The 23,033-nt window shown below is 50.5% G+C and overlaps 1 protein-coding gene across 1 annotated transcript in view; it reads left to right on the forward strand.

Moving 5' to 3' along the window:
• The first annotated feature begins 3,276 nt into the window (after nt 1–3,276).
• The window catches only part of PRAG1 (PEAK1 related, kinase-activating pseudokinase 1), a 49,243-nt gene continuing 29,486 nt past the window's right edge, over nt 3,277–23,033 (forward strand). The window contains exons 1-3 of the mRNA XM_032413496.1: nt 3,277–3,416; nt 7,555–8,027; nt 10,071–11,902. Coding sequence (XP_032269387.1) covers nt 7,719–8,027; nt 10,071–11,902 — 2,141 coding nt within the window. The 5' untranslated portion in view covers nt 3,277–3,416; nt 7,555–7,718. The remainder of the gene's footprint in view (nt 3,417–7,554; nt 8,028–10,070; nt 11,903–23,033) is intronic.

Raw genomic sequence — 23,033 nt, forward strand, 5'->3', positions numbered from 1 at the left:
CACTGCAGTTTCAGCCTTGTCTCCTATAGCCGCGCTCCAGCCAGACCAGATGGGAAATCTCTGCAAAGTCTCCCGCCTCTCCCACGACCATTCCTTTGTGGATACAATTCTCTCAGTCTGGAAAGTCCCCATTGTCCACAAATCGAAATCCTTCTCATCCTCCTAAGCCCCCTGGCTCCGTGAAACCACTTTTTGGGTTTCTGGCTTTTCCTTTTTTGAGCCCCCACTGCCCCTGCATCATCTCCGTCTCACAGACCTTCTATTTTCCTTGTAGGACCTCATCCAGTGCTTCATAAGTAGAAAGCGCTCAATAAATGTTTGTTGACTAAAACTGAACCCCTTTCTCCCTTTAAGGGGAGAGACACCTCTCTGATGTTTGGGGTCTATTCTCCGACTGGAGAGAGATCAGGCATGGGATTACTTTGGCCCAATCTTCCCACTGTCCAACCCCTCCAATACCCCATCTAGCCTCTTCTCAGTATATTTTAATGTGGACACTTCCTCCTTCTGCCTTTTTGCCTTTCTAATTTCAAACAACTCTAGCTTACCTACCCCCAAAGCACTACCTGTCCCGGCCTTTGTCCTAATTCCCCCCAGTTTCACTGCTCTCTTAAACAGACTGGTGCTCATGGACTAAAACCCTGAAGCGACTCGCTCTTCTACAAGGTCTGATCTGTATCGGGGAACCCGAGCCCCGCAGTTAAAAGTGTCATGAAATGGACTGATAAGTAGCTAGAAGCAGAACGCTGTGTACACACAAATGACGTTGCATTGCAGGATGCAGTTTGGGAGTTCGAGCAAGAATTGTTTATTAAAATGCATAAGCTTACCGCAGCTTTACTGAGGAGATAACATACTTAACAGTCACTGGTGGAGCACTGCATAAGAGAATGGGTATTTTATGTGGATCTACGTGGGTCTTTTGAAGTATTTTTTGATTCTTTTCATTAGGCAAGATGAAGCCACCTTTAAGGCCATGTCGCTGGCATAAAAAGATGCACATGACATGTCAGCAACTACAGTATACGCATTTATTTTGTGTGAGCACAGCAAAACACTTGGGAGCATGTTTATTTCGCAGAAAGACTAAATTAACCCTTCAATTGCCATCCCATGCCACAGAACTGCCAATCTTGTCACACTGTTGCCTTTGCTTCTGATCATTACTTCTTCAGCCTGTCTGTGTCTTAAGGATACATTCAGTAAAGAGAGGAAGATCAAGTGGGAACAAGAATGCCTTCTATATGCTCAATCCTGTGAGGTGGGTGTCCTCATCCAGGCCTCACAGAGGAAGAATAGTCGCGTCTAGCCTGAATCATGGGAACCAGGAACTTCTCGAATCCCAGGCGTGCACCATCTCCCACTGTAACTAAACCGCACTCACATCCTTATGCCATTTTTGTATTTCTCCAGTGCAGACCACTTTGTACCCATCTGCTTATCAACACCCTCCTCCCCACCGGGTCTTAGTAAAGAGAGGCCTGGCCCCTTCTGTTTTGTTGGATGCTGATGAGGCTAGCAAGAGTTTTCCTTCCATGTTTGTTCATGTGGTTTCCTCTCACTTTGAGAAGAAAGAAAAATAGGGTTGGACTGCCAGGACTCGGAGAGGGCAGCACGGCAGACTGGGATTGTCCACCGGTGGAGCAGTGCGGTTGTTGCTTCTGATCCCAGTGTTGCCACTGTTCAGCTGATGGGCCCTGGCAAATTATGTGGTCCTCTGCATGTCAGCTTTCTTCCCTATAAAATGGGCATGATGTCCCTCTCATGGGGTGGCTTGGCACAGGGTAGGCACTTAACCAGTGTTAGCCCCCCTCCCCCAAATTCTATTCATAGTAAGGAGAAATCCAGACATTGGAGCATGAGGAAGTATTCCTTATATCCCTCTACCTTTCCCCTTTTCTCACACCCAAGCCAAACCTCAAAAACAGGTCTTCTCCCTGTCTCCCCTCCACCTACCTCCTCATCCCCTCAGTCCCGCTGTCACTGCCAGAGCTCATGGAAAGCACAGGAATCTCAAGGGAAACCAATCTTCCTCCTCTCAGCTGGGTGGAGGCTCAGGGGACTGTGGTAGAGGACCTAATTGGAGTTACCTCTCTGGGGAGCAGGAGGGGCAGAGAGGAGGTGTTTTTCCAGGATCTTCTTCCCATTCCCTTTCACTACATTGGACTGTAGTGGACTGAGTCCTGTGGACTGAAAGGCAGTGGACCTAATTGGAGTTACCTCTCTGGGGAGCAGGAGGGGCAGAGAGGAGGTGTTTTTCCAGGGTCTTCTTCCCATTCCCTTTCACTACATTGCCCCCACCCAGGGAGGCTCAAGGTGGTGACTCTGGCGCTCGCTAACTCTGAGGAAACACCCAGGTCAAGGTGCGAGCCTGTCATAAGGCAGCTGGAGGAAGGGAGGCGACTGACTAGGTAGTATGCCGTCATACTCTCCGTGACAAGAGGTTTAGCCCAGGGACTATCTCGAACTCAGTCTATCTCTGTGAGTGAGATAGGGGAAACTGTAAACACAGGTGTAAATTGGCCCGCGGAGGACCGGGATGTCGGTCGGAGCGAGGTGGAAGACCAGCTCTCTCCAGTCCAACCCTTCATTCTATATCCAGAAAACTAAAGTTCCTGGGGGTGAAGCAATTTGCCTGACGCTCCGTCCCAGGACTGAGCGGGACCTGGAATCCGCCGTCGGGATTCCCAGTCCGGCTCCCTCGCGCCCCACGCTCCTCCCCCGCCACCGTAATGGACAATATCGGTGCCCACGCAGCTGTGGCGACCCGGCTCGGCTCCCGACCTCATTATTCCACTCCCGACCTCTCGCTTTCTCGTTCCCCCGCCCCAGCTCTCGGGCTTTAACCGCCCCGGGGTCTCGCAGAGCCGGCTGGACGAAGGGAGGCAGGACACCTATGATACCTCTACAGGCATTGTGGTCAGAGGAAGGCTGCGAACACCGATCGCCGCCTCTGGGGCGGGCGCAGGTGCGGGCTCGGCTCGCGGGTCGGAAGGCGCCCAGTCCCGGGCCAGGGGCGGGGCCTCCCCGCCGAGAGAGGCCGGGCGGGTGGGCGAGGGAGGGGAGGGGCGGGGCGGGGCGGGGAGAGTTTGGAGCGCTCGGGGCGGGAGAGCAGCAGCCCGCCGGCAGGGAGCCGGAGGCGCGCGGGCCGGGTCGGGGGGGGCGCGGGGGGCGCGGGGCGGCGGCGGGGACTGCGGAGGTGCGGCGGGGGCCTGGGCGCGCGGCGTAACCGGAGGCGGAGGGGGCGGAGCCGCGCTCGCAGCTGCCACCCGGCCTCCCGGCCCCGGCAGAGGACACCCGCCCGCCGCCGGGCACGCACCGCGCGCACTCACTCTCCAAACAATGCTCCGAGGCGCCCGGCGGGGCGGCTGGCGGCTCGGCGACCGACGGCGAGGCCGGGGGAGCGCGGCCCCGAGGTGAGCCAGCGCGACGCTTTCTCCAAACCCAGTCTCTTTTTGTCTTGGCGAACGTGGCCGCGGAGGGGAGCTCCGGCGGAGCGCCGCGGTCGCCGAGAGGGCGACCCCCCTGTCGGCGTCCCCCGGGGTGACAGGCGGCCGCTGGCGGAGGGTGGAGCGTCCGGACCGCGTGCGCCCGGGGTTGTGCTCCAGGTTGGAGGCGCTGAGCCTGGAGCACGCGGGAGCCGGAGGGGTGTTTTCGATTCATTTGAGAATCGCGCTTTTTTAAAACGGGGGAAACTTTCCTTCGAGTTCGGGGAGGGGAAACCGACTGTTCAGCTGGGCTTGCTGGGCTTGCTGTTCTGTTTGGGGCAAGAGACTGAAGCGCTTTGCGAGTTGCTAATGGGGAAGACTTCATTTCTGCGGCAGGAGTACTGTCAAAGGAGCAGAGAGGGAGAGGCCGCCGGGGCTGCGAGGACCGGGATCCCGGGGGCGAGATGGTTTGGGGCCCCAGGGTAGCCGCCTCCTGTGTTGCCCCGAGTTAGATGGCAGCCTCTGAGCCCCCAGAGGGAACAAGATGATGCCTTTCTCCCGAGCCCCGGCTGAGCCCTCTGAAAGGCGTACTGTGGGCACGTTCTTAACCTTTGCTTGTGCTGCTTGTGTCCCCAGCCGGACACACACACACACACACACACACACACACACTCAGAAAATAGAACCTCTCCACCTCTCCACTTTCAGGTCCTGTAAATGGGAATGGAGGCAGGGCCGGCTAAATGTGTTTATTTTTCTCAGGTAGAGCTCAGCCAGCGAGGGCATGGCTTTGCAGAGCTGTAAAGGGAAGCCCAAAGGTCTACGGGCCAGGAGTTTTGCAATGAGATCAGGGCAGAGTCAGGTTCCATGGACCTTATTGATCACTGGCCTAAACAATGGTAGCAGCCTTTTCCCCTTTTTCAGAGGGAAATTTGACAGGAAGCCCTGGGGAATTCTGCAGCTACTTTGTTATCAGGGGATCCTGTGGAATTCGGCTATCCTCCTTACTGGTTTAGGCTGTAGGAGGTCTAACCCATGAAAATCACATTCCTACTGCTGAGATTAGATTACATTGCATTGGAGAAGGAAAAAATAAAATAAAAAGTTGGGCGAATATCATGATACCCTCTGGGTGTGTGTGTGTTGGGCGGGTGTTGGGGAGGTGTGTTAAGGTTGTCACTTTGTTCTTTCTGCCTGGGCAACCCCTACCAGTCGAGTATTGAAATCCAGACATTTTCCATATGTACTTTTCTTTTTCAGTGTTGCATTAATTTAATTGTATATATAAAACAATGCATACATATATATTTATTTATTAGATGAGTCTTTTCTGGAATTCCGTCCCTTCAGGGTAAGGCATTAACAACCTTTGATGCAAGTGTAAGGGGCATTTTGAGCCAAAAGGTTTAGTTTTATGGATCTGGCCACCATTCTTCAGATTCTTTTTAAATGGGATGGGAGTGAGTCTGACAACTTCAGTCTTGCAAATTGTAGCCACAAATCCAGTGCAGAAGTTTGCAGAGGCAAAGCTATTTTTCATGACTTGGATCAGAAAGAATGCTGGGACCTTTTTCTAATCTTACACTGCTGCCTCCCACTGAAATGGGGGAATTTGCATAATTCTGGGGGCTGCCTCCCCTCTGAGGTAAGGGATGTGGGCTGGAAGGTACCATTCCCAGGCTGTGGAGAGTTGGCACTGGTAGGCAAAGTACTGTTGCTGTTTGTGTGTGCCACTTGAGTTTTTCACCATCTCTCACTGAAAACAAATAGGAGATAATTCCAGGCATAGAGCTCTCTAGACAGAACTGGAAAAGCATCTTTTCTGGCTTGATGTGGTGGTAAATTCTGTTTGCTGTGACTGAGAAACCAGTTTTAACAGGATGCAGTGAGTCAATGATGGTGGAAGGCTAGCGCTTCATTCTGTTCTCTTATCCAAAGCCTTCCCCTAAAACCCTTTGCCTGTCTGAGCCGTCGTGTGGAGAGCTGTGCCCGCGTCAGAGAATTTCAGAGCTGGGCATGGGAGCAGAGAGAGTGTGGTAAGCTGGGGAAGGTTCTGAAGGAGGCTTCCCATACCTCAGTCATCCAGAGCCGACCCAAAGTCCCAGGGCTGTTGTGGGCCATCGGGGACAAAGAATGGGGCGCTCTGGCACCAAGCAGACATGACAAGTTTGTGCTCTCGGTTGCCCGTGGGGGGAGGCAGTGAAGGGTGGGTGGCCACCCCAGACTGCCTCTCTGTGTGTCTGTGGTAGCGCGAGGAAGTGGTTGGACACCCAGCTCCACAGAGAGCTCAGCCTTATAAGGAGCTGCAGGAACGTGAAAGGCCCACACGGAGCGGGTTCCTGAGTTTCCTTTCCCCGTCCCATCAAGGGGGCTCGGAGCCTCTGCCTGCAGGAAAGGGGAGCCTCTCTTTCCCTGTGGTCAGGAAGCCAACAGCTCTCTAGGAAAGGACCAACTCCCCACCTTGGGGCAGGGATATGGACCCCTGCTCTCTGAATACCAATGTGCTTCTTCCACTCCCCCTCCCCCCGAAATTTAGCAGCAGAGCCTAAAGCTCTCCGTGGCTCGAGACTGTGGGAGGAAGAAAAATCCTTGCTATCCTCCTCTGCTTGTTGAAGCTTAGTGACCTCTTCTGGGGAACTTGGTGAGGCATGAACCTGCTACTTGGGTGTATTTAGGGGAGGAGAAGAACCTAACCCACAATCATCTTGAAGAGAGGGATGCATAAGCCCCTACCGACAGTTGCAGAAAGACAAACACTTGTCTTTTTCTCAGAGTGTTTATTTAGCTTCAGGATGCAGTGGCTTCACGGTGACCTTTGGAGGGAGAGGAGGTAAATTTAGCTCCGGTGCTTGTGGAATAAGCACCCCTGTCTGTGAGTGTGGGACACTGGAAAGAGAGCACTCTCCACAAAGATGCTGGAATGGGCTCCTGGCTCACTCCACCCGGTTAGCCCTGTTGATCGTTCAGAGGGCATCTGCCCCAAAGCAAGTTCTCACTGGAGGAGAGTGGAGAGCAAACCCCAGGGCAAAGCTCCCTTTTTGATGAGAATCTGATCGCCTGACGTTTGTAGAGATGACTTTCTCATGGACATTTTCCTTATGAGGAGGTCAGTTCATTTAAATGAGGAAAGAAGAACGACGAGCAGCAAACAGGTGATGGGCAGCCACTCTGTAGAATGAATGACGTGATGAGTTGAGGGGCTGCGAGCACAGCTGGCCTTGCCTTCTACAGCCACCGAACTCCCTGTGTCTGCTGGACAGGTCTTAGTTATGTCATTGCCATTGTTTCTCCATCTCTAAAATGGGGATAACAGCTACCTGCCGGGGTGTTATTCAGGCTAATTGGTTCATATGTGCAACCCTTTGAGTTCATCTTCAACAGGTGAATTTACTAGGTTCTCTGGGCAAACTCTCTGCTCCCTATTGGACGGTCAGAGACAACTCTTTCAACAAGCAGACTGCCTTACCCCCAGGGCTATCGTAGGGGAAAATAATTGTGTGATAATCTCTTCCTTCTGTTATATTTTACCCGGCCACCCTTAGACCAGAGGGCTGTGGTAATAAGGCATTTCTCTTTCTGTTTCCCTCCTTGGCCTACAGCCCTGGCTCTGTTGACCTCACTGAGCACTGGGTTGAATAACGTCTATGAAGTAAGGGGAGGAGGGCGGATTCTCAAGATGCTGGGCCTCCTGACACGGTTCCCCTGAGGGGCAGGCTGGCCCCACACCTCTCCCCTTTCTCATCCATCGAGTGTCCCCCTGGCCAGAAGTATGGCTTCTAGCACTGGGCTCAGGGCCCAGGCCTACCTGCCCCCTCACACAGTCCTTGGTGAAAAGCTGTGGCTTGTCCTCTGGAAACCACCATTTTTATTTGCTGTACTACGTTGTAGTTCTTGTCCCAAGCTCTAGACCCCTTCAGCCCTGGGGATTGAAATGCCCACTCTGCTCGGTACTCCCGTCACAGAGTTGTGTTTAGTTTTCACAGCTTCTGATAAGGCCGCACCACCGGAGGGTGACTAAGAGCCTTATGACAAATAGGTGAGGGCCTCTGAATACATGGAATGCTAATCTCTACCTTTTTCTTCTCCTTCTTTCCCCCTTCCCCCACCTACTACTCCCCCTTGGAAGACTCAGCCTCTCGCTGGTAGTGCGGCCATCCTCAGGTCGGGCAGCTCTCTGACAGGCCCAGTGTTCTGCTGTCCTGGGAAGCCGCCCTGCGACCCGCATCTGCCTCCCAGGAGACCACGCCGGAGAGCCGAGCGCAAGATGAGCCAGCGCGCCGTGGGCTCAAGATGCACCGGACCGTCCGACTGAGCCCCGAGAGCCCGAAGATGTCTGCGTGCGGTGACTTTGTGGAACACATCTGGAAGCCCGGGTCCTGCAAGAACTGCTTCTGCTTGAGGAGTGACCACCAGCTGGCGCCCGGCCACCTGCCCCCTCCGCCTCGCCTGCCCCCCAGGCCCGACAACTGCCGCCTGGAAGATGAAGGCGTGAACGGCTCGCCCTACTCCAAGCCCACCATCGCCGTGAAGCCCACCATGATGAGCCCCGACACCTCCGATGTGTGGACAGAGGCGAACCTGAGCGCCGACGTCTCGCAGGTGAGGCTGACTAACCCCGGTGGTATTTTTACAGGGGCTGCTCTTGTTGTAACACTGGGTGGCTGGCCAGCAGCCAGGGAGGGCTGTTAGAGCACGGCTCCCGCGGGACGGCCTCCCATCAGCCTGCCCCACGACTGCTCCTTCCTGACTCCTGCCCTCCTTTCCTATCTGGCCTCCCTTCCATCTGTCCCTTCAGGCTGAGAACCATCAGTCCAGTCCCTCCAGTGGCATCGGAGATTGTCTTAATTATATATCTGGAGGCACGCAAACATGCAGCTTTTTTTTTTTTTTTAAAAAAAGGTTTTTAAAATTTTTTCATCGATCGTTTAAAATGCATACACGAGTAGCAATGATTGCATAACAAATGCTCTGTGTCCACGGCCCATTACCATGAGTGTCCACAGATCAACACATGACCCCGTCTTGCTTCTTCTCTGCCCCCAGCCCCACCCTCCCCTCCCTGTGATTTTAAAGCAAACCCCAGACGTCGTGTCATTTCCATCCATGTCTTTAAAAAAATAAAGTCTTCCTAAAAAAGAGAACCACAGTGTCATGATCCCACTTAACGTGTTAGCAATAATTTCTTCATATCCAGTTCCCAGCCGGGGTTCATGTTTCCAGTTGTGAAGCTTGGATTTTAGCAGCTTTGAACTGGGATCACCAGAGACAGTTATATCCCTAGAGATTAGACCGTTCTGCTCATCTCCCACAGGTCCTCCTTACAAAGGTATAATTATTTAGAGGGCATGTGGAGCCTGCTGCCTCTAGACAGGGTCTAGGAAGCTGGAAGTCTAAGACATCTAAGAACTGCTTGGGACTTGTTTGACCCTTTTGCCTATTCTAGTTTTCCTAAACCATCATGATGAGTGGATCAGGAAGGCTGTTTGAGCCTATGTGAAATCAGAGGTCAGTTTTAAATTAGAGGAGGCTTAACTGAGGAGAGGCATTTCCTGTGGTTCTGCTTAGCTCCATGTTCCTCCAGAACCGCTCCATTGGTCATAAGCTGGTTACACCCATTCACCAGGCTGTGCTCAGCACCTTCGGTCTTTACAGACGTAAGCTAGGGACTCCCTCAGCTCAGAATCATCTTGGAAAGGAGGCGAATGCCGGCCCAACTTTGAGGCTGCTTCTAAAAGTTTCGGGGTAGGGGGAGACTTTAGAAGGGAAGGACAAGGGGACCATGACTTCAGTGATGGGAATGACCAGTCCACATCTTAAGATTTTACTTATTTTAGAGAGAGAGAGAGTGTGTGCACGAGTGGGGGAAGGGGCAGAGGGAGAAAGAGAATCTCAAGTAGACTCTGTGCTTAGCATAGAGCCCGATATGGGGCTTGATCTCAAGAAATCAAGAGTTGGATGTTTAACCAACTGAGCCACCCAGGCGTCCCATGACCAACCCATATCTTTGTCTCAGGGCTCAACTAGTCCAGCCACTTCTGCAGGCTCCGGCTGAGGTCACTGCCTGTAACTTGGAGAGGGAGCAGCTCTTTGGCACGGCCCAGGGAGCAGCAAGGGAGCTGGGGACCCAGCTCAGAAACCACCCCTCACTCTCCTGCCCCAGCGCCCACCCGAGCTGTTTTAAAAAGCCCCATGACTTTGGTTTCTTCAGGATTGTACTGTGACACGGTTATCAAGACAACTAACAAACATAAAACAAAAATGCAACCAAACTCAACACTCTGTTTTCGAAGCTCTTAGGAGAATTTATCTCATCGGGCCATTTTGAGGGAGAAGGCAGAATGTTCTTTTTGAGAGGTTTGTTGTTTTTTCTCCCCCCCCACCTCACAGACTTAAGCCAGCCCGACCTTGGGTGGGAAACGCAGCTCAGTGTCTGGGAAGACCACTGGCTCCGGGGGGGTGGGGGGGGTCCCCAGCAATGAAGAGAGTCTGTGGGGAGATCAGAAGGTAGGCGTGCTGCAGGGCTCCCTCCCTGCAGCATGGAAGACCGTTGACAATGTCGTGGCACTCTCCTCTCACGGTTTCTCTCTTCCTTTTCTCTCTGACAAGGTCTAATGTAAGTCTTTTAACCTTGGGGCTGTGTAGGTCATCTGGAGACGAGCCCCCGGCAAGCTCCCCCTCCCGAAGCAGGACGACGTGCCGCTAGTTTACCTGGGCAGCTTCCGTGGTGCCCAGAAGCCGGCCGGGCCCTCTGCCTCCACAGATGGCCTCGCTCGCTGCCCCCCGGCCTATGCCGTGGTGGGCCTGCACAGCCTAGAGGCCCGGGGGCAGCGGAACACTGCCTTCCACCCAGTGAGTTTCTCCAGTGAGAAGGTTGGGCGAGAAGATAAACCCATGTTTCCCTACCAAGAGCTGACCTCCGCTCAGGAGAGCTTCCGCCAGAAGGTAGCTGCCTTTGCTGGCATGACGTCTGGCTGTCACAAGGGCCCCGGGCCCTGCCCCTCTCCACAGCCCCTGCAGGAGTCCCTGCCCTCGGAGGACGACAGCGATCAGAGGTGCTCACCTTCGGGGGACAGTGAAGGGGGAGAGTATTGCTCCATCCTGGACTGTTGCCCCGGGAGCCCCGTTGGCACGGCCACCTCACAGGCTGAGAGTTCTCGGGGCAGACCTGGCAGAGGGGACCGCTCACCACTGTGCTGGGAGCAGGGGGTGTGTGGGGGCCCCCCTGAGGAGGAGAAGCAGGTTCTGAGCTTCCCGAGGGAGTGCTGTAGCCAGGGCCCAGCCGAGACCCCGCCCCGCCTGGGTCCCAAGAAGCTGTCCCTTACCTCAGAGGCCGCCAGTTCTTCGGATGGCCTCTCCTGTGGGAGTGCCAGCAGTGGGGCCAGCAGCCCCTTCACCCCCCATCTTGAGAGTGATTACTGCTCCCTCGTGAAGGAGCCTGTGCCGGGGAAGCAGCAGGACTCGGGCTGCCACGTGCTGACCTCTAACAGGTGCCTTGGACTGACGGGGGAGCCCCAGCCTCCAGCCCACCCCAGGGAGGCCGTACAGCCTGAACCCATCTATGCCGAGAGCACCAAGAGGAAGAAGGCGGTTCCAGCACCTTCCAAGCCACAGGCCACAGCGGAACAGGCAGCCGCTGCTCGGGGCCAGGGCCAGGTACGGACAGCTAATGCCTGGGCTCAGAAAGCAGCGTCTGGCTGGGGCCGGGACAGGGAAGGCCCAGATATGGCTCCCCAGGTGGCAGCCACCATCACAGTCATGGCAGCCCATCCAGAAGAGGACCACCGGACAATCTACCTGAGCAGCCCCGACTCCGCCGTGGGGGTCCAGTGGCCACGCGGGCCTGTGAGCCAGGACTCTGAGGCGGGTGAAGAGGAGGCTGCAGCTGGGCAGGGGCTGAGCTCCAGAGAAAGCCACCGTCCCGACGCGAGTGAGAACACGCCCAAGGGGAAGCCTGCCATTCCCCCCAAGCTGTCCAAGAGTAGCCCCGGAGGGTCCCCGGTGTCCCCCTCTGCATCCCCACTGTCTGACCTCAGCGACGGGAGCTCCGCTGGTGGTACGGGGCCCCAGACTTCCTCCAGGGGCCCCCCTGACTCTGCTTCTTCCTGCCGGGCCAATGGCGTCGCCGCCGGTGACTCTGTCCGGTGCCACCCCCCAGCTGCCACCGCCTCAGCCTTGGACCAGAGGAGGCCCCGGTACCAGACGGGGGCCTGGAGCCGTCAGTGCCGGATAGAGGAAGAGGAGGAGGTGGAACAGGAGTTGTTGAGTCAAAGCTGGGGAAGGGAGATGGAAAACGGCACCGCAGACCGCTCCAGCTCCTCCGCGTGGCACTGTCTCCGCCCCGCAGACGGCTGCTCCGGGCAAAGCAGCAAAGTGGGCACCGGGATGAGCAAATCGGCCTCTTTTGCCTTTGAGTTCCCCAAGGACAGAAGTGGGATTGAGGTATTCTCACCTCCGCCGCCGCCTCCGAAGTCGCGGTGAGTATGATGGTCTGTGTGTAACTCGGGGCCCTTCCAGAAACCTTTGCTGTTGCCCTCTACCGAAAGCCCTCAGGCCCAAGCCCTGAGTCCTGCGCTCTGGGCACCAGCGTCTGCCCAAAGGCCCTTGTGCCTTTATGTAAGTTCTGGGTTGTTCGTGTTCATGCTCAGCAAACAAGCCCCCAAGCGGTGCCCTGCCCGGGATTGGCTTTTTGAAATGACTCTTTCTAAGAAGCACTGCCAAGCTGTTCCTCTCTCCTGGTGCTCAGAGTTGTCCAAGCTGGTACTCTTTTCCTCCCCATCTCTCTGAAGTCTCCCTAGCAGGCTTTTTCGGGGAAACGCTGAGATTCACCATTTATTTAGACACGCAAAAGAAGGCCAGGGAAGGTTGTCCTGCGGCATTTGGAGAGGCAAGGAGACGGGGAGGCCCACGGGCGCTGCCAAATGTTTGCTCCAGAAACAGTGAGGCCTTGGAGCCAAGAGCAGGGTAGTGGGAGGCCCTGCACGGGGTTAGTAACCTTCAGATGTGGGTTTTTACCGGGGTGGCGGGGGGAGAAGGAGTTCGTTTTCGCATATGCTGAAATCAACAGCTTTCTCCACTGCTTCACTGCTGTCTCCTGCCAGTTTAAAGTACCTTCCAAAGGCCCAAAAAAATAAGTGCGTTTTTAAAGGTATTGCGTTGTGCATGGAATTTAAATGGGGGGGGGGGGGGAAATTTCCCTCTCATTCCAGCAAAATGGATTCCTATCAGGGAAAGGAGAAACCTGCTGTGTGTTTTGTTTTTGTTTTTGTTTTTTAAGTGACAGCCTTTCCAACAGACTTTTTCTCGTTGTGCCGTTTCCAGTGATTCTGTTTCAGCTCGCGTGCCTCGGGGCTGTTGCCGGAAGCAGGGAGCTGACCACAGAGACATGCAGCTGTGACACTTGACTTTGAACATCAAGGCGTCTCAGGCTGTGATGCTCTCTAACGTGGGCTTTTTCTGTGACCACTGCTTTGTTCTGGTATTGCACTGGCCACCTGCCATGCGGCGTAGACACCCTCCAGATCCTCAGGTGATTTGCAGACTCCTTTTGGCTACAGTTTTAACTTCCCGAGTGAATGAGGGATCCAGCAGCTAAGAATAGGTCCCATTTATATGGCGCTCACTGTGGGCCCGTTGTGGATCTAAGGGAATTAGACCTATTAACTCCTTTGATCCTCAGAACAGCCCCAGGAGGTAGGAATTACCATCCCCAATTTACAGAAGACAAAACAGAGATAGGAGGAGCTGAAGTCACCTGCCAAGGTCACACCGTTGTATCTGGCCAGCTCTGCTCCTGAACACATAGGGCACTTCAGCAGGTGGTGTAGGAAGTGAACAAGGCATGAGAGTAAAACATGGGCATTGGCTCTGTCTGCCTCAGGCCTGGGTAGGTTAGTGGGAAGCATGGGCTTTGAACTTGACCAGAAAATCAAGTTCATACTGCATCTGAGTGATCTTGAGCAAAGCCACTTATCTTGACCAGGCCTCCCTGAAACCGCATGGGAATAACAATGCTTTTATAACACCCTGTTGTTGAAAGACTCAAGTGAGAGGAACAGACTCCAGTAGAGGGGTTCATTATGCAGGCAAGGGCCCCCCCCCCCCGCACCCTATGGGAACCTCCTGGCCCACTCCTAGGCCTACCACCTGAACACCACCTACTTCCTCCGGGAAGAAACTAAACCTTTCTCATGGGAGAATTAAGGGCTTGGAGGAACCCCAGTCACCACAGCAACCTGACTCAGGTAGGGTTTGCATTAGCGTCTGGGTTGAGATCAGAGTTTTTTGGCCCGGTTTGTTATGATAAAACCATTGGATTATATATGTAGCTCAAACCAGGTGGGAATCTCAGAGGTTGTGGGTTCCAACTCTTAAAAACAAACAAACAAACAAACAAAAACCAAGCAAACCAAAAAAGTTCTTATTTTCAGGACTTTTGGGGAAAAAAATCTGGGAAATAAAATTAGCTTAAGGGAACCCAGAAAAGAGCAAAGAGCACCTGGCACTATTTAAAATAAAACAAACGCATATATATTTTCATTTGGGGAAGATGTTTTAAGCATTATTGACATCTCTTGAATCATCACATCTGCCTCGTGAGGAGATGAGGGCGGGCTTGGGACCATAAGTTGACTTTTAATTCTGGAACTCAGTACTTACTGAATCCCTCTGAGGAAGGTGCCAGAAACCCACAGCCTTCGAATCTAGCAGGTCAGGGTGATGGCAAATTGGACTGTTCATGGGAACACACTCCACAGTTGATCCAGGACCAATACCAGTACCACACTGGTAACTATGGCAGGCTGATGTCAATTTTCCAAGATGGAAAATGTTAGAAGGTCTTTGAATGACATTGAAGATTAACTCAGTTTCTTTGCACGGCCCATCTGTGTGTCCTATTTCGAAGACTCAGCCTCACCCGCAAACAAAAATAGCGACTCTCATGACGCGTGTTAAGTACACTCAACGCTCTGGAGAAAGGGGTTGTTTCATGCAGGACAGTGTTACTTTTCACTTACATGCACTTAGATCCTTCTGCTTTCTTGGGCTATTATGGAAGAACAAAGAATCATTTTCTGGTTTGCCTAATGGTCCTGCTTTACAAAACTGACTGTGGCTCGGAGTTAAAAAAAAAAAAAAATGATGTTGAGAATGACGTGACTTTCCTATGGTGTTGTTTTGGATGTTTGGCAGTAGTTTCTCTGTCTGAGATACTGTCCTCTGTAAGCTCCCATTAGGGGTCTGGAGAAGATTCTTGCTGTAATGCCATGAAGGACAGAGGCTCTCAATGCCCATGTCATACCCTTCAGAGGTATTTAAGCGCACTCAGTGTACCTCCTAGCAGGTGAGGCATGGTCTGGGGCCACCACGGATCCACCTACACGTTCGGGCTCACCAGCTTAGACTGACGGACCTCACCGAGTCTCTGGGTCAATTTAGTGCCCCAACTTAGGGCAGAGTTCGGAGGTGAGGGTTGACAAGTCCTGCTGGCTAGGAGGCTAAAACCTACGGGGAAACAAGCGTGGACTTCTTAGTTTCAATGTCACATTCAAGACTTAAAGGCAGTTTCTTGAGAGCGCCAGCGCCGGGGGAGATAATTAAGATGCAGAAGAATCAAATTTATCTCTGCCTTTTATTTCTTCGCAGATGCAAACCTGGTTTTAAAAGACTTCGGCTTTTGAGTGACAAGGTCAGTTGAGGGAGACTCCTCTGATTAGTGCGGACAGGAATTTCACAGAAAAACCCCAAATTAGGATGAGAGGCCTGAACTCAGAGGAGGAGTGAGAGCATGGCAGGTGAATAAGAACTAAGACCGGTTTCTATGGTTTCAGAGGCCGAAGGTCTGGCCTCAGGTGAGGCTAACCAAAAGAGAAGAGTTTCCCCAAGAAAGTGAAAGAGGTTTACTTTTGAAGTCGTCACTCATGCTCATCGTAATTTTAACCCACTACTTAGTTACATTCTCCCGATCCTCTGCGGGGATTCTGGGGAGCAGAGACCGAGTCTATCTTTGGGCTCTTGCTCATTCTTGATTCCCCGCTCACCCTCCCCCGTCACTTCTCGGCAGACAGGTGCTGACAGGGTCACAGATGGAGCTGTTCCGTCCACAGAAGTGGCCCCTGGGCCATTGGAATCAAGATCAAAATGACTTCTTTGTGTGGTCTCTTGGTAACATGGTCTCTCAGCATGAGCCCCAAGGATGGGAGTAGAATGATAGAGATTGCTATTTATCTCCAGACTCCATATCTGATCTGAGTTAAGCTCCGGATGCTTTATTCTTGAGGCATTTTCTGCTACAGTGGATTCTGGTAGAATGGTAACAGTTTACTAGGAAATCCTATAGTCTTGATGTGTAATGGGGCTTTTCTGTGTGGCATTTTGAAAATCACAGTTTGTATTAGAAAGCACTCTATGTGCTTTGAGAATCTTCTCTATGTTTAGCCTCTGACAAAGCTGAAATAAGTTGGCTGGTGGTCGGATCGATCCAGGGAAGACTGAATCCTGGGGATACTTCAGGGAGAGAGATTGCTCCCGCATGTACACACAGAGTTTGGCAAACAGAACAAAGCACGTCAGCACTGTACGTTTATATTCTGCTCCCTGCCAGGGGCAAATTAATAGTTGGCCTCTTCCCCTGAGTTTGTGGATAGAACCTGAAAACACTGGACATCGAATGATGCTGTCTGGACCAGGGAGAATCAAAATTGATTTCTATATTTCTAGTCTGTAATTAAAAAAAGAAAAATCACTGAGTTGAACAGTAGTCTATATCAAATATGTTGGAACTTCTCTCCGTTTTGGAGCATACATCCACGGCTAAGGGTAGGGATTCGATTTTCTTTCTGTAATTCATCAGGTGTCTCCTAAGTGCCTACTTTCCATGATGCTCTGTATAAGGTGCTAAAACGTCAGTGACTGGGTTCTGCCCCTTAAGGCCCCTGAGGGTTGAGTGGGTATAAATTAAATCAGCAGATGTGTCGTATGACCACCATGGGCTCTCGCCCTGTTTTGATTCCCTTAGATTAGATTGGTTATCATAGCAACTGGATTCTCAGCACATTCTCATTCTGTTGGGTAACACAGAGGTAAGTTCAGCTCAGTGTCCAGGAGGAACGCAAGAATAGTCCTTCCTTGAAGTGTCTTGTGACCTGATTCAAGGCCAAGGTTAGTATAGGTATATAGATAACCATTTATTTTTGGAAAGGCAGGATGGGGTGGGGAGGCAGATGCTCCTTGAAGGTCAAGAGCACGCTTAGCCGTCTATAATAACACAGTATCCTGTTTGGTGCCTGGTACATAATAGATGCTCAAGAAAGACTTGTTGAATTGTAGGCAGAGACCATGCTTGTCTTATCTCACTTTCTCCAAAAGCACTATGCTTCGCACATCAGGAAATGTTGAGAAAGGAACAAGTAGCTTTAAATTCTTGTATCCAAGTATCTTTCTGAAACCCAGGTTTCTGGATTGCCCCAGTGCTCTGTTTTGGCAGTTACCACAGTATGTCTTGCACCCTGTTAAATTGGATCCATATTTGTATCTCCTCAAGAAATTGTAAATTCCTAGGAGAACAGGAACCATGTTTCATGTATTTTTCTTTGACTTTCCCATAGGATATCTTAGCATAGTACCTGGGACACAGTAGGTATTCACTAAAGGGTTATTGAACTAGGGGGGGACAAAAGGCCAGAGAGAACTACAGATCTTGGCCTGATTTTTCACTGGACATCCCATTACAATTCTGTGCCTAGCCTTGCTCAATAGAACATTATCACCTTGAGTAAAAGAAGCCGAAGTTAATAATTATTAATGTTTCAGGGTGGGCAAACACCCCGATAGGCACAATGTATCCTTTCATGGATTAATTTCTCTCCAATGATTATACATTTCAGTTTTGCAACTGGGCTCATACTCTGCTCTTTTTTTTTTTTTTTTCCCAAGTGTGGGCCATATGCTCGAGCCCCCATTGTCGATTAAGTGATCAAAGGGACTTTTTCCTAAAATAGCCAGCCTACTTTTTGGGTGTAGAACTCACCAGTTGGTGAGAAATTATCTATGTGTGGTGTGAGTCATTTGTTACTGTGTTAGGACCCTCGATGTGCTCACAAAAGGACTTCCTTTTATCAGGGTTGATAGACCAACTGCAGAGAACACTCGGCGGCCCTTTCTGCAGCTGATAACCTTCAGAGTTTAAGATGGGTCTTCATCCCCTGTACTAGAATTGCTCAGTTTCTTTATATCGACTCTTGGGCACATCCCTAGAACTGTCAGTCGTTAAAGGGTGTTTATGCTATTTCTGTACAAGTTGGTAGAACCCCTAGCTTCGATGAGCTTTTGTCTAATGCCTTGGATGGCTTACTCTCTGTGCTTCTCTAACGGGCTGACTCACGGAAGCAACTGTTCTTCACTGGGGGGGGAAAGGGGAACTTCCAGATTGAAGACAGCTTTAAGAAATCCTTCCCTTTTTACTCATCTTACTGTCCAGGACCTATCACTGTCAGATGATCCCCTGACTTGCTGGTAGTTTGGGTTTTGGCCACTTCGTGCTCATTTATGCTTGTGCTATGAAAACTTATCTGAAGTCTAAAACCTAGGCAAATAATGGGCAGTGTTACCATGTACATTCCTGGGTTGTAGAACACCCTTCAGAATGGCTCCTGCTCTTCAGAGAGCTCCATATAGCCATCAAAATGAATGCAAAAATATACCGACACTAGATAAACACAAGAATAGTTGGGATAACTTGATATATTAGTAAGTAATATGACCTTGAAGATCAGGAAAAAAGGGAGGAAGTCTTTGGAATTTTAAAACTAGTCATAGTGGGGATGTCACTTAAAATAATGCTTATTGATACGTATAGCTCAAAAGGAAGATTTTGTGACAACATGTTCTTGAACCATGAGGGCAATTCGGTTGCATTCTCCACACCAGTTCCAATCAATGGGAGTAGCAGCCTGAAGCGCCACATGGAAAACAGGGAGACCATGTGCCCTCCCTGCAGGAAGGTTCACCGCGATCAATTAGTACTGTCTGCAGGTCATGCCCGTGGAGAGTGTAGACACGTGGGCCAGATATTTATCAATCTAGGTTTTGAATCTAAAATTTACCGTCTATAATGCAAAATCATTGATCGTCAGTAACTATTCCCTATACTAATCCAAGGGTTTTATTTTTGTTTTTTTTGTTTATTTATTTGTTTGTTTTTTTAAGATTTTATTTATTTATTTGAGAGAGAGCATGAGTGGGGAGGAGAGGGAGAAGCAGATTCTTCGCTGAGCAGGGAGCCCGATGTGGGACTCGATCCCGGGACTCCAGGATCATGACCTGAGCTGAAGGCAAAAGCTCAGTCAACTGAGCCACCCAGGCGTCCAGTTCAAGGGTTTTATACCCGTGAGAGGATCTGTGTTCTGTCCAGCCCAGGCCATCCTAAGCAAACTTTGGCAGACTGTGGTGCTCTCTTTGATTATAACCTCAAAGTTCAGACTACAAGGCCAAAGGTTTTGTTTTCTCTTAATGAGTGATTATGAATATCCCATGAATTGTAACCTTTTTGGAGATCTGTATTTGAGTAAGGAAGAGTTAACCGTTACGTCTGTTACCCATTAAATGATGTATGTTCACTTAGCCTTACCCTCTTTGGTTTGTAGCACCAGCTTTCTATGCTTCCCGATGGCAGAGACAGGGAGTGGGGGCAGGAAGTATGTCTCATCTTTTAGAGGGATAGTTTGAAAATGAAAATTCCATATTATAAATATATAAATATTGTAATATAAATTTATCATATAAATTTAATATAAATATATGTTTTCATAATACATAGTACATATAATTTTTCTGCATCTTCTGGACTGGTGATGAGCTAGGTTGTCTGTTTCAGAGATGTTCAACTTGGGGACAGAGCGTGTCTCCCGAGGGGCAAGTACAAGAAACCCAGGACAAGAGTACTCACTGATCTGTCACATTTACTTTGTGACCTCCCTTCAGATCTCTCAAAGTGCCTTCTATATCTTCATGTCCTCTCTAAAACTTGAAACAGAAATTGTCTCTACCAATGAATCCTAAATCCAGCCCCTTGATCCTACTTCTTATCCTACTTTCAATGCTTGTCCCGTGCCTCTTCTAAAAGCAGAGAAACATAATGAAAGAGACTCTTCTTCTTACAGTTCAGAGTCTGAAGTTTTCTTGGTCTTAACAGTCGTTTAATCACTAAATATTGAGGATTCGGTGTAGGTGGAGCTAATATGAGTTACTGAGTAAGATTCAGTGTAAGAATACATTATGCCCCTACAATCTCCATTCCTCAGTGTTTGCCTCGGAGAAACACTTGGGTCAATAAGGGAACGCATACGATGAAGATCATCACAACATTGTTCACAGTAGAGGGTAGTTGGTGCAATCACGGGTATTCGTGTCTAGGAAAACAGAAAACTAAAATGTCATGAGTATGAAATGAAATACTTAATAGCAGTCAGACATTATGGACTGGATATATATACAGAAACATGGATGAACCTTAAACTGGCTTTGAGTGAACTAACTAAGAAACAGAACACGATCTGTAACACAATGTAATGCTGTAAATTGAAAACACATAAAGTGACAGCATTTTTTAAAAGATAAATCCAAGGATATATATCCAAGGAAATACAGTGAGTACCCGCAAGTGGGAAATCAGGAAATGGAGAGTTAGTGTAGAGATGGGGATGAAGGGAAAAGCTAAAACAATGCAGATCAGTGTGAAGGTGTATCATTAATCGAGGCAGAAGGTGATTTCACCTCTCTGCACTTGAAGTAAATAAGAACATAAAGAAAGACCGAATCATGGAGAAAGAGGACTTACTTGCAAGAAATAAGAATGGCAACTAAGAATATCAAGAAAAATGGTGAATGTTTGAAATAGCTGCTTTGGAGAGTGGGAGGTCAAGTGCAAGGATTGCAAGGGAGCCCCAAGGGCTAGCTGAAGGCCAGAATCATGTATTAATTGTGGCCCCAGGCTGCATGGTTATGCACTTTCCTAGAGAAGCAGTAGGCTGCCTGGTGCAGGAGTGAAGATAGAAAATGTTTGAACTTACCTAGTATGCTATTGTGATTTATAATAAATAAACCTTTGGTCTCCATCCCTGTTTCTGGCACAGAGCTCCTAAAAGCCCGGGAGTTTGCTAAGTGATGAATTTCCTAGGAGCCATAAAGGCGTGTTTTATTATGTTAATGAGGTGACTTTTGAACCCACCTGAGGATGGGGGCTGGTTGCCAGGAAATCAGCCCTGTGGTTAGAAGGTTGGAACTTTCAGCCCCACCCCCCAGCCTCTGGGGGAGGAGTGAGGGGCTGGAGGTTGAATCAGTCTTCTGTGGCCAATGCTTTAATCAGCTGTGCCTCTGTAATGAAGCGTCCATAAAACCCCCAAAGGATGGCGTTTGGAGAGCTAAGAGGTTGGTGAACCTGTGGAGATGTGTGTGGAGTGGTGTGGTGCACCTGCCAGGGTCATGGAGTTTCCGCGCCCTTTCCCCACACCTTGCCCTGTGCGTCTCTTCCATCTCGCTGTTCCTGGGTTATATTCTGTAAGTGCAATGTTTCTGTGAGTTCCGTGAGCTGCTCTAGCAAATGAATCGGACCCAAGGAAGAGGTCATTGGAACCTTCGATCTGATGCTGTCTCCGGGTCCTTAGTGTCAGAATTGAGTTGTATGGTAGGACACCCAGCTGGTGAGAATTAGTGGTGTAGGGACCTCCCCTGCCCCCTGCCCACCGCCACGTTGGAATTGGGTGACCAGAACCCTTACCCAGGTTGGGGGAGGTTTCAGCCAGGACTAAAGGAGATGGGAGAGAACAGCTAACAGAGGGTTGAAGAAGTGACCTGGGAGTGGGAAAGAAACCTCATCCTTTCTGGGCAACAGACTGGGCTAGAGAGGGGAGTAGAGAAGATCATTTAGTGGCTTTGTTACAAATAGCCTGACTCTCCCAAGCCAGGAGGGTAGGAACAACATCTAATATAAATAGACACAGATTTCTTAAGCCAATAGTTGGGCTCAGAAACTGGGTCAACAAAGTGGACTTGGAGCATTTGCTGAATCAAGAGAAAGAGGGAAAGATAATTCTGAAAACGTCGTTGCCAAAACCAGTAGTCTAGAAACAGAAAGATTCTGGTCAGGCACAGATTGTATTGGTGGATGGGTTCCAAGAGGGATAGGTCAGGAGTAGAAGAGCAGTAATTCCCAAGTTGGTGAGTAAGAATTTGCTACTGCTTTGGTTTACTCAATCACCAGAGCCCTCCGTTGGGGGTGGAGAGGTGGTGTGAAGGGGGTAGGAATCATGGGAGGTTCTTTTTTGCAGAGGAGAGGCAAGCTAATACTGTAAAAGAGGTTCTTCTGTTTCTTAATTTGTGTATAATGGAGCTAATCAATCTGGTCAGCTGTGGAGTACGTCAGCCCTGAGCCTGGGGCTACACTACAAATTAGCAATGTCTTGAATCCTAGATCACACTGAGGTCTGGTTGATGGACAGATCAGTGCTTCCTAGTTACTTTAGAATAATGCGTATCTTCAAAGCATCATCCTGATGAACTTTCTTCTTTGATCTCTTTATTTTTTTATTAAAGATTGTATTTATTTATTAGAGCGAGAGAAAGTGCACATGCACGTGAGAGAGCACAAACAGGGAGGGGCAAAGGGGGGGGGGAGAAGCAGACTCCCTGCTGAGCACAGAGCCCAAGTCTGGGGCTCCATGCCAGGACCCCAAGATCCTGACCTGAGTCGAAGTCAAACACCCAATCGGCTGAACCACCCAGGCGCCCCCTTTGAGTCTCCATCCAGTATCATAAGAAAAGTAGAAATATCAGAGTGAAATCTGGAACCCCTGTGCTCTTTTCTGCTTCTATCCAGGTAGCAGAATTAGTTTACTGGAGGCTGCTGAAGTCCTCCCTCTGTCTCTGTCTGTCCGTCCGTCCATCCGTCCATCCATCCATCCATCCATCTTTCTGTGCACCTGGTGCTGTTTCCGGCACGTAGCAAACATTAACTCATTGCATCTTGCCCACAGCCCCATGAGATAAGTGTGATTGTTATCGGCATTAGGAGAAATGGGCTGGATGGGCAGCTGAAGCACAGATCGCTGAAGTGCCTTTTATCAGGCACCCGGCCAGAGACCAGTGAAGCCAGGACCCAAGCCAGGCAGCAGAGCTCCCGGGTTCATGGTCTTAACCACCCCATCAAGAAGCCTTCCTAGAGGACTCGGAAATCCGTCTGGGAAGTTCTGGAAATGCTTGCACGGCTCTTCTTCCCAGCGGCTCCTGCAGGTCCTCCCACACTGTGCTGGGCTGGAGGCGGGCCGGCAGTCAGGGTACCCCTCTGTGGATTGCAGCTGCTTGGTCGTCCATTTGTTCCTCATCTCCTTTCCATCTTCTCTTCCTTTCCACCTGCGTGTGAACACCTGTAAGAGCTTCTTCCTTGACTTTCCAGGCCAGGACTCGGGGCCTCTTTACCTCTATTGGAGATAAAGTGTAGTACATTGGTGATGGGGTCTCCCTTACCTGCTCCCTGACCCTCCTGGCCTGTCGTCAGCCTCAGCTCAAAGCTCCCCAGGCCAGGTACCTCCAAACCTCTGCCTGCCTTCCTCC

Source organism: Phoca vitulina, unplaced genomic scaffold (assembly GCF_004348235.1).
Source record: "Phoca vitulina isolate PV1807 unplaced genomic scaffold, GSC_HSeal_1.0 scaffold15, whole genome shotgun sequence".
Lineage (NCBI taxonomy): Eukaryota > Metazoa > Chordata > Mammalia > Carnivora > Phocidae > Phoca > Phoca vitulina.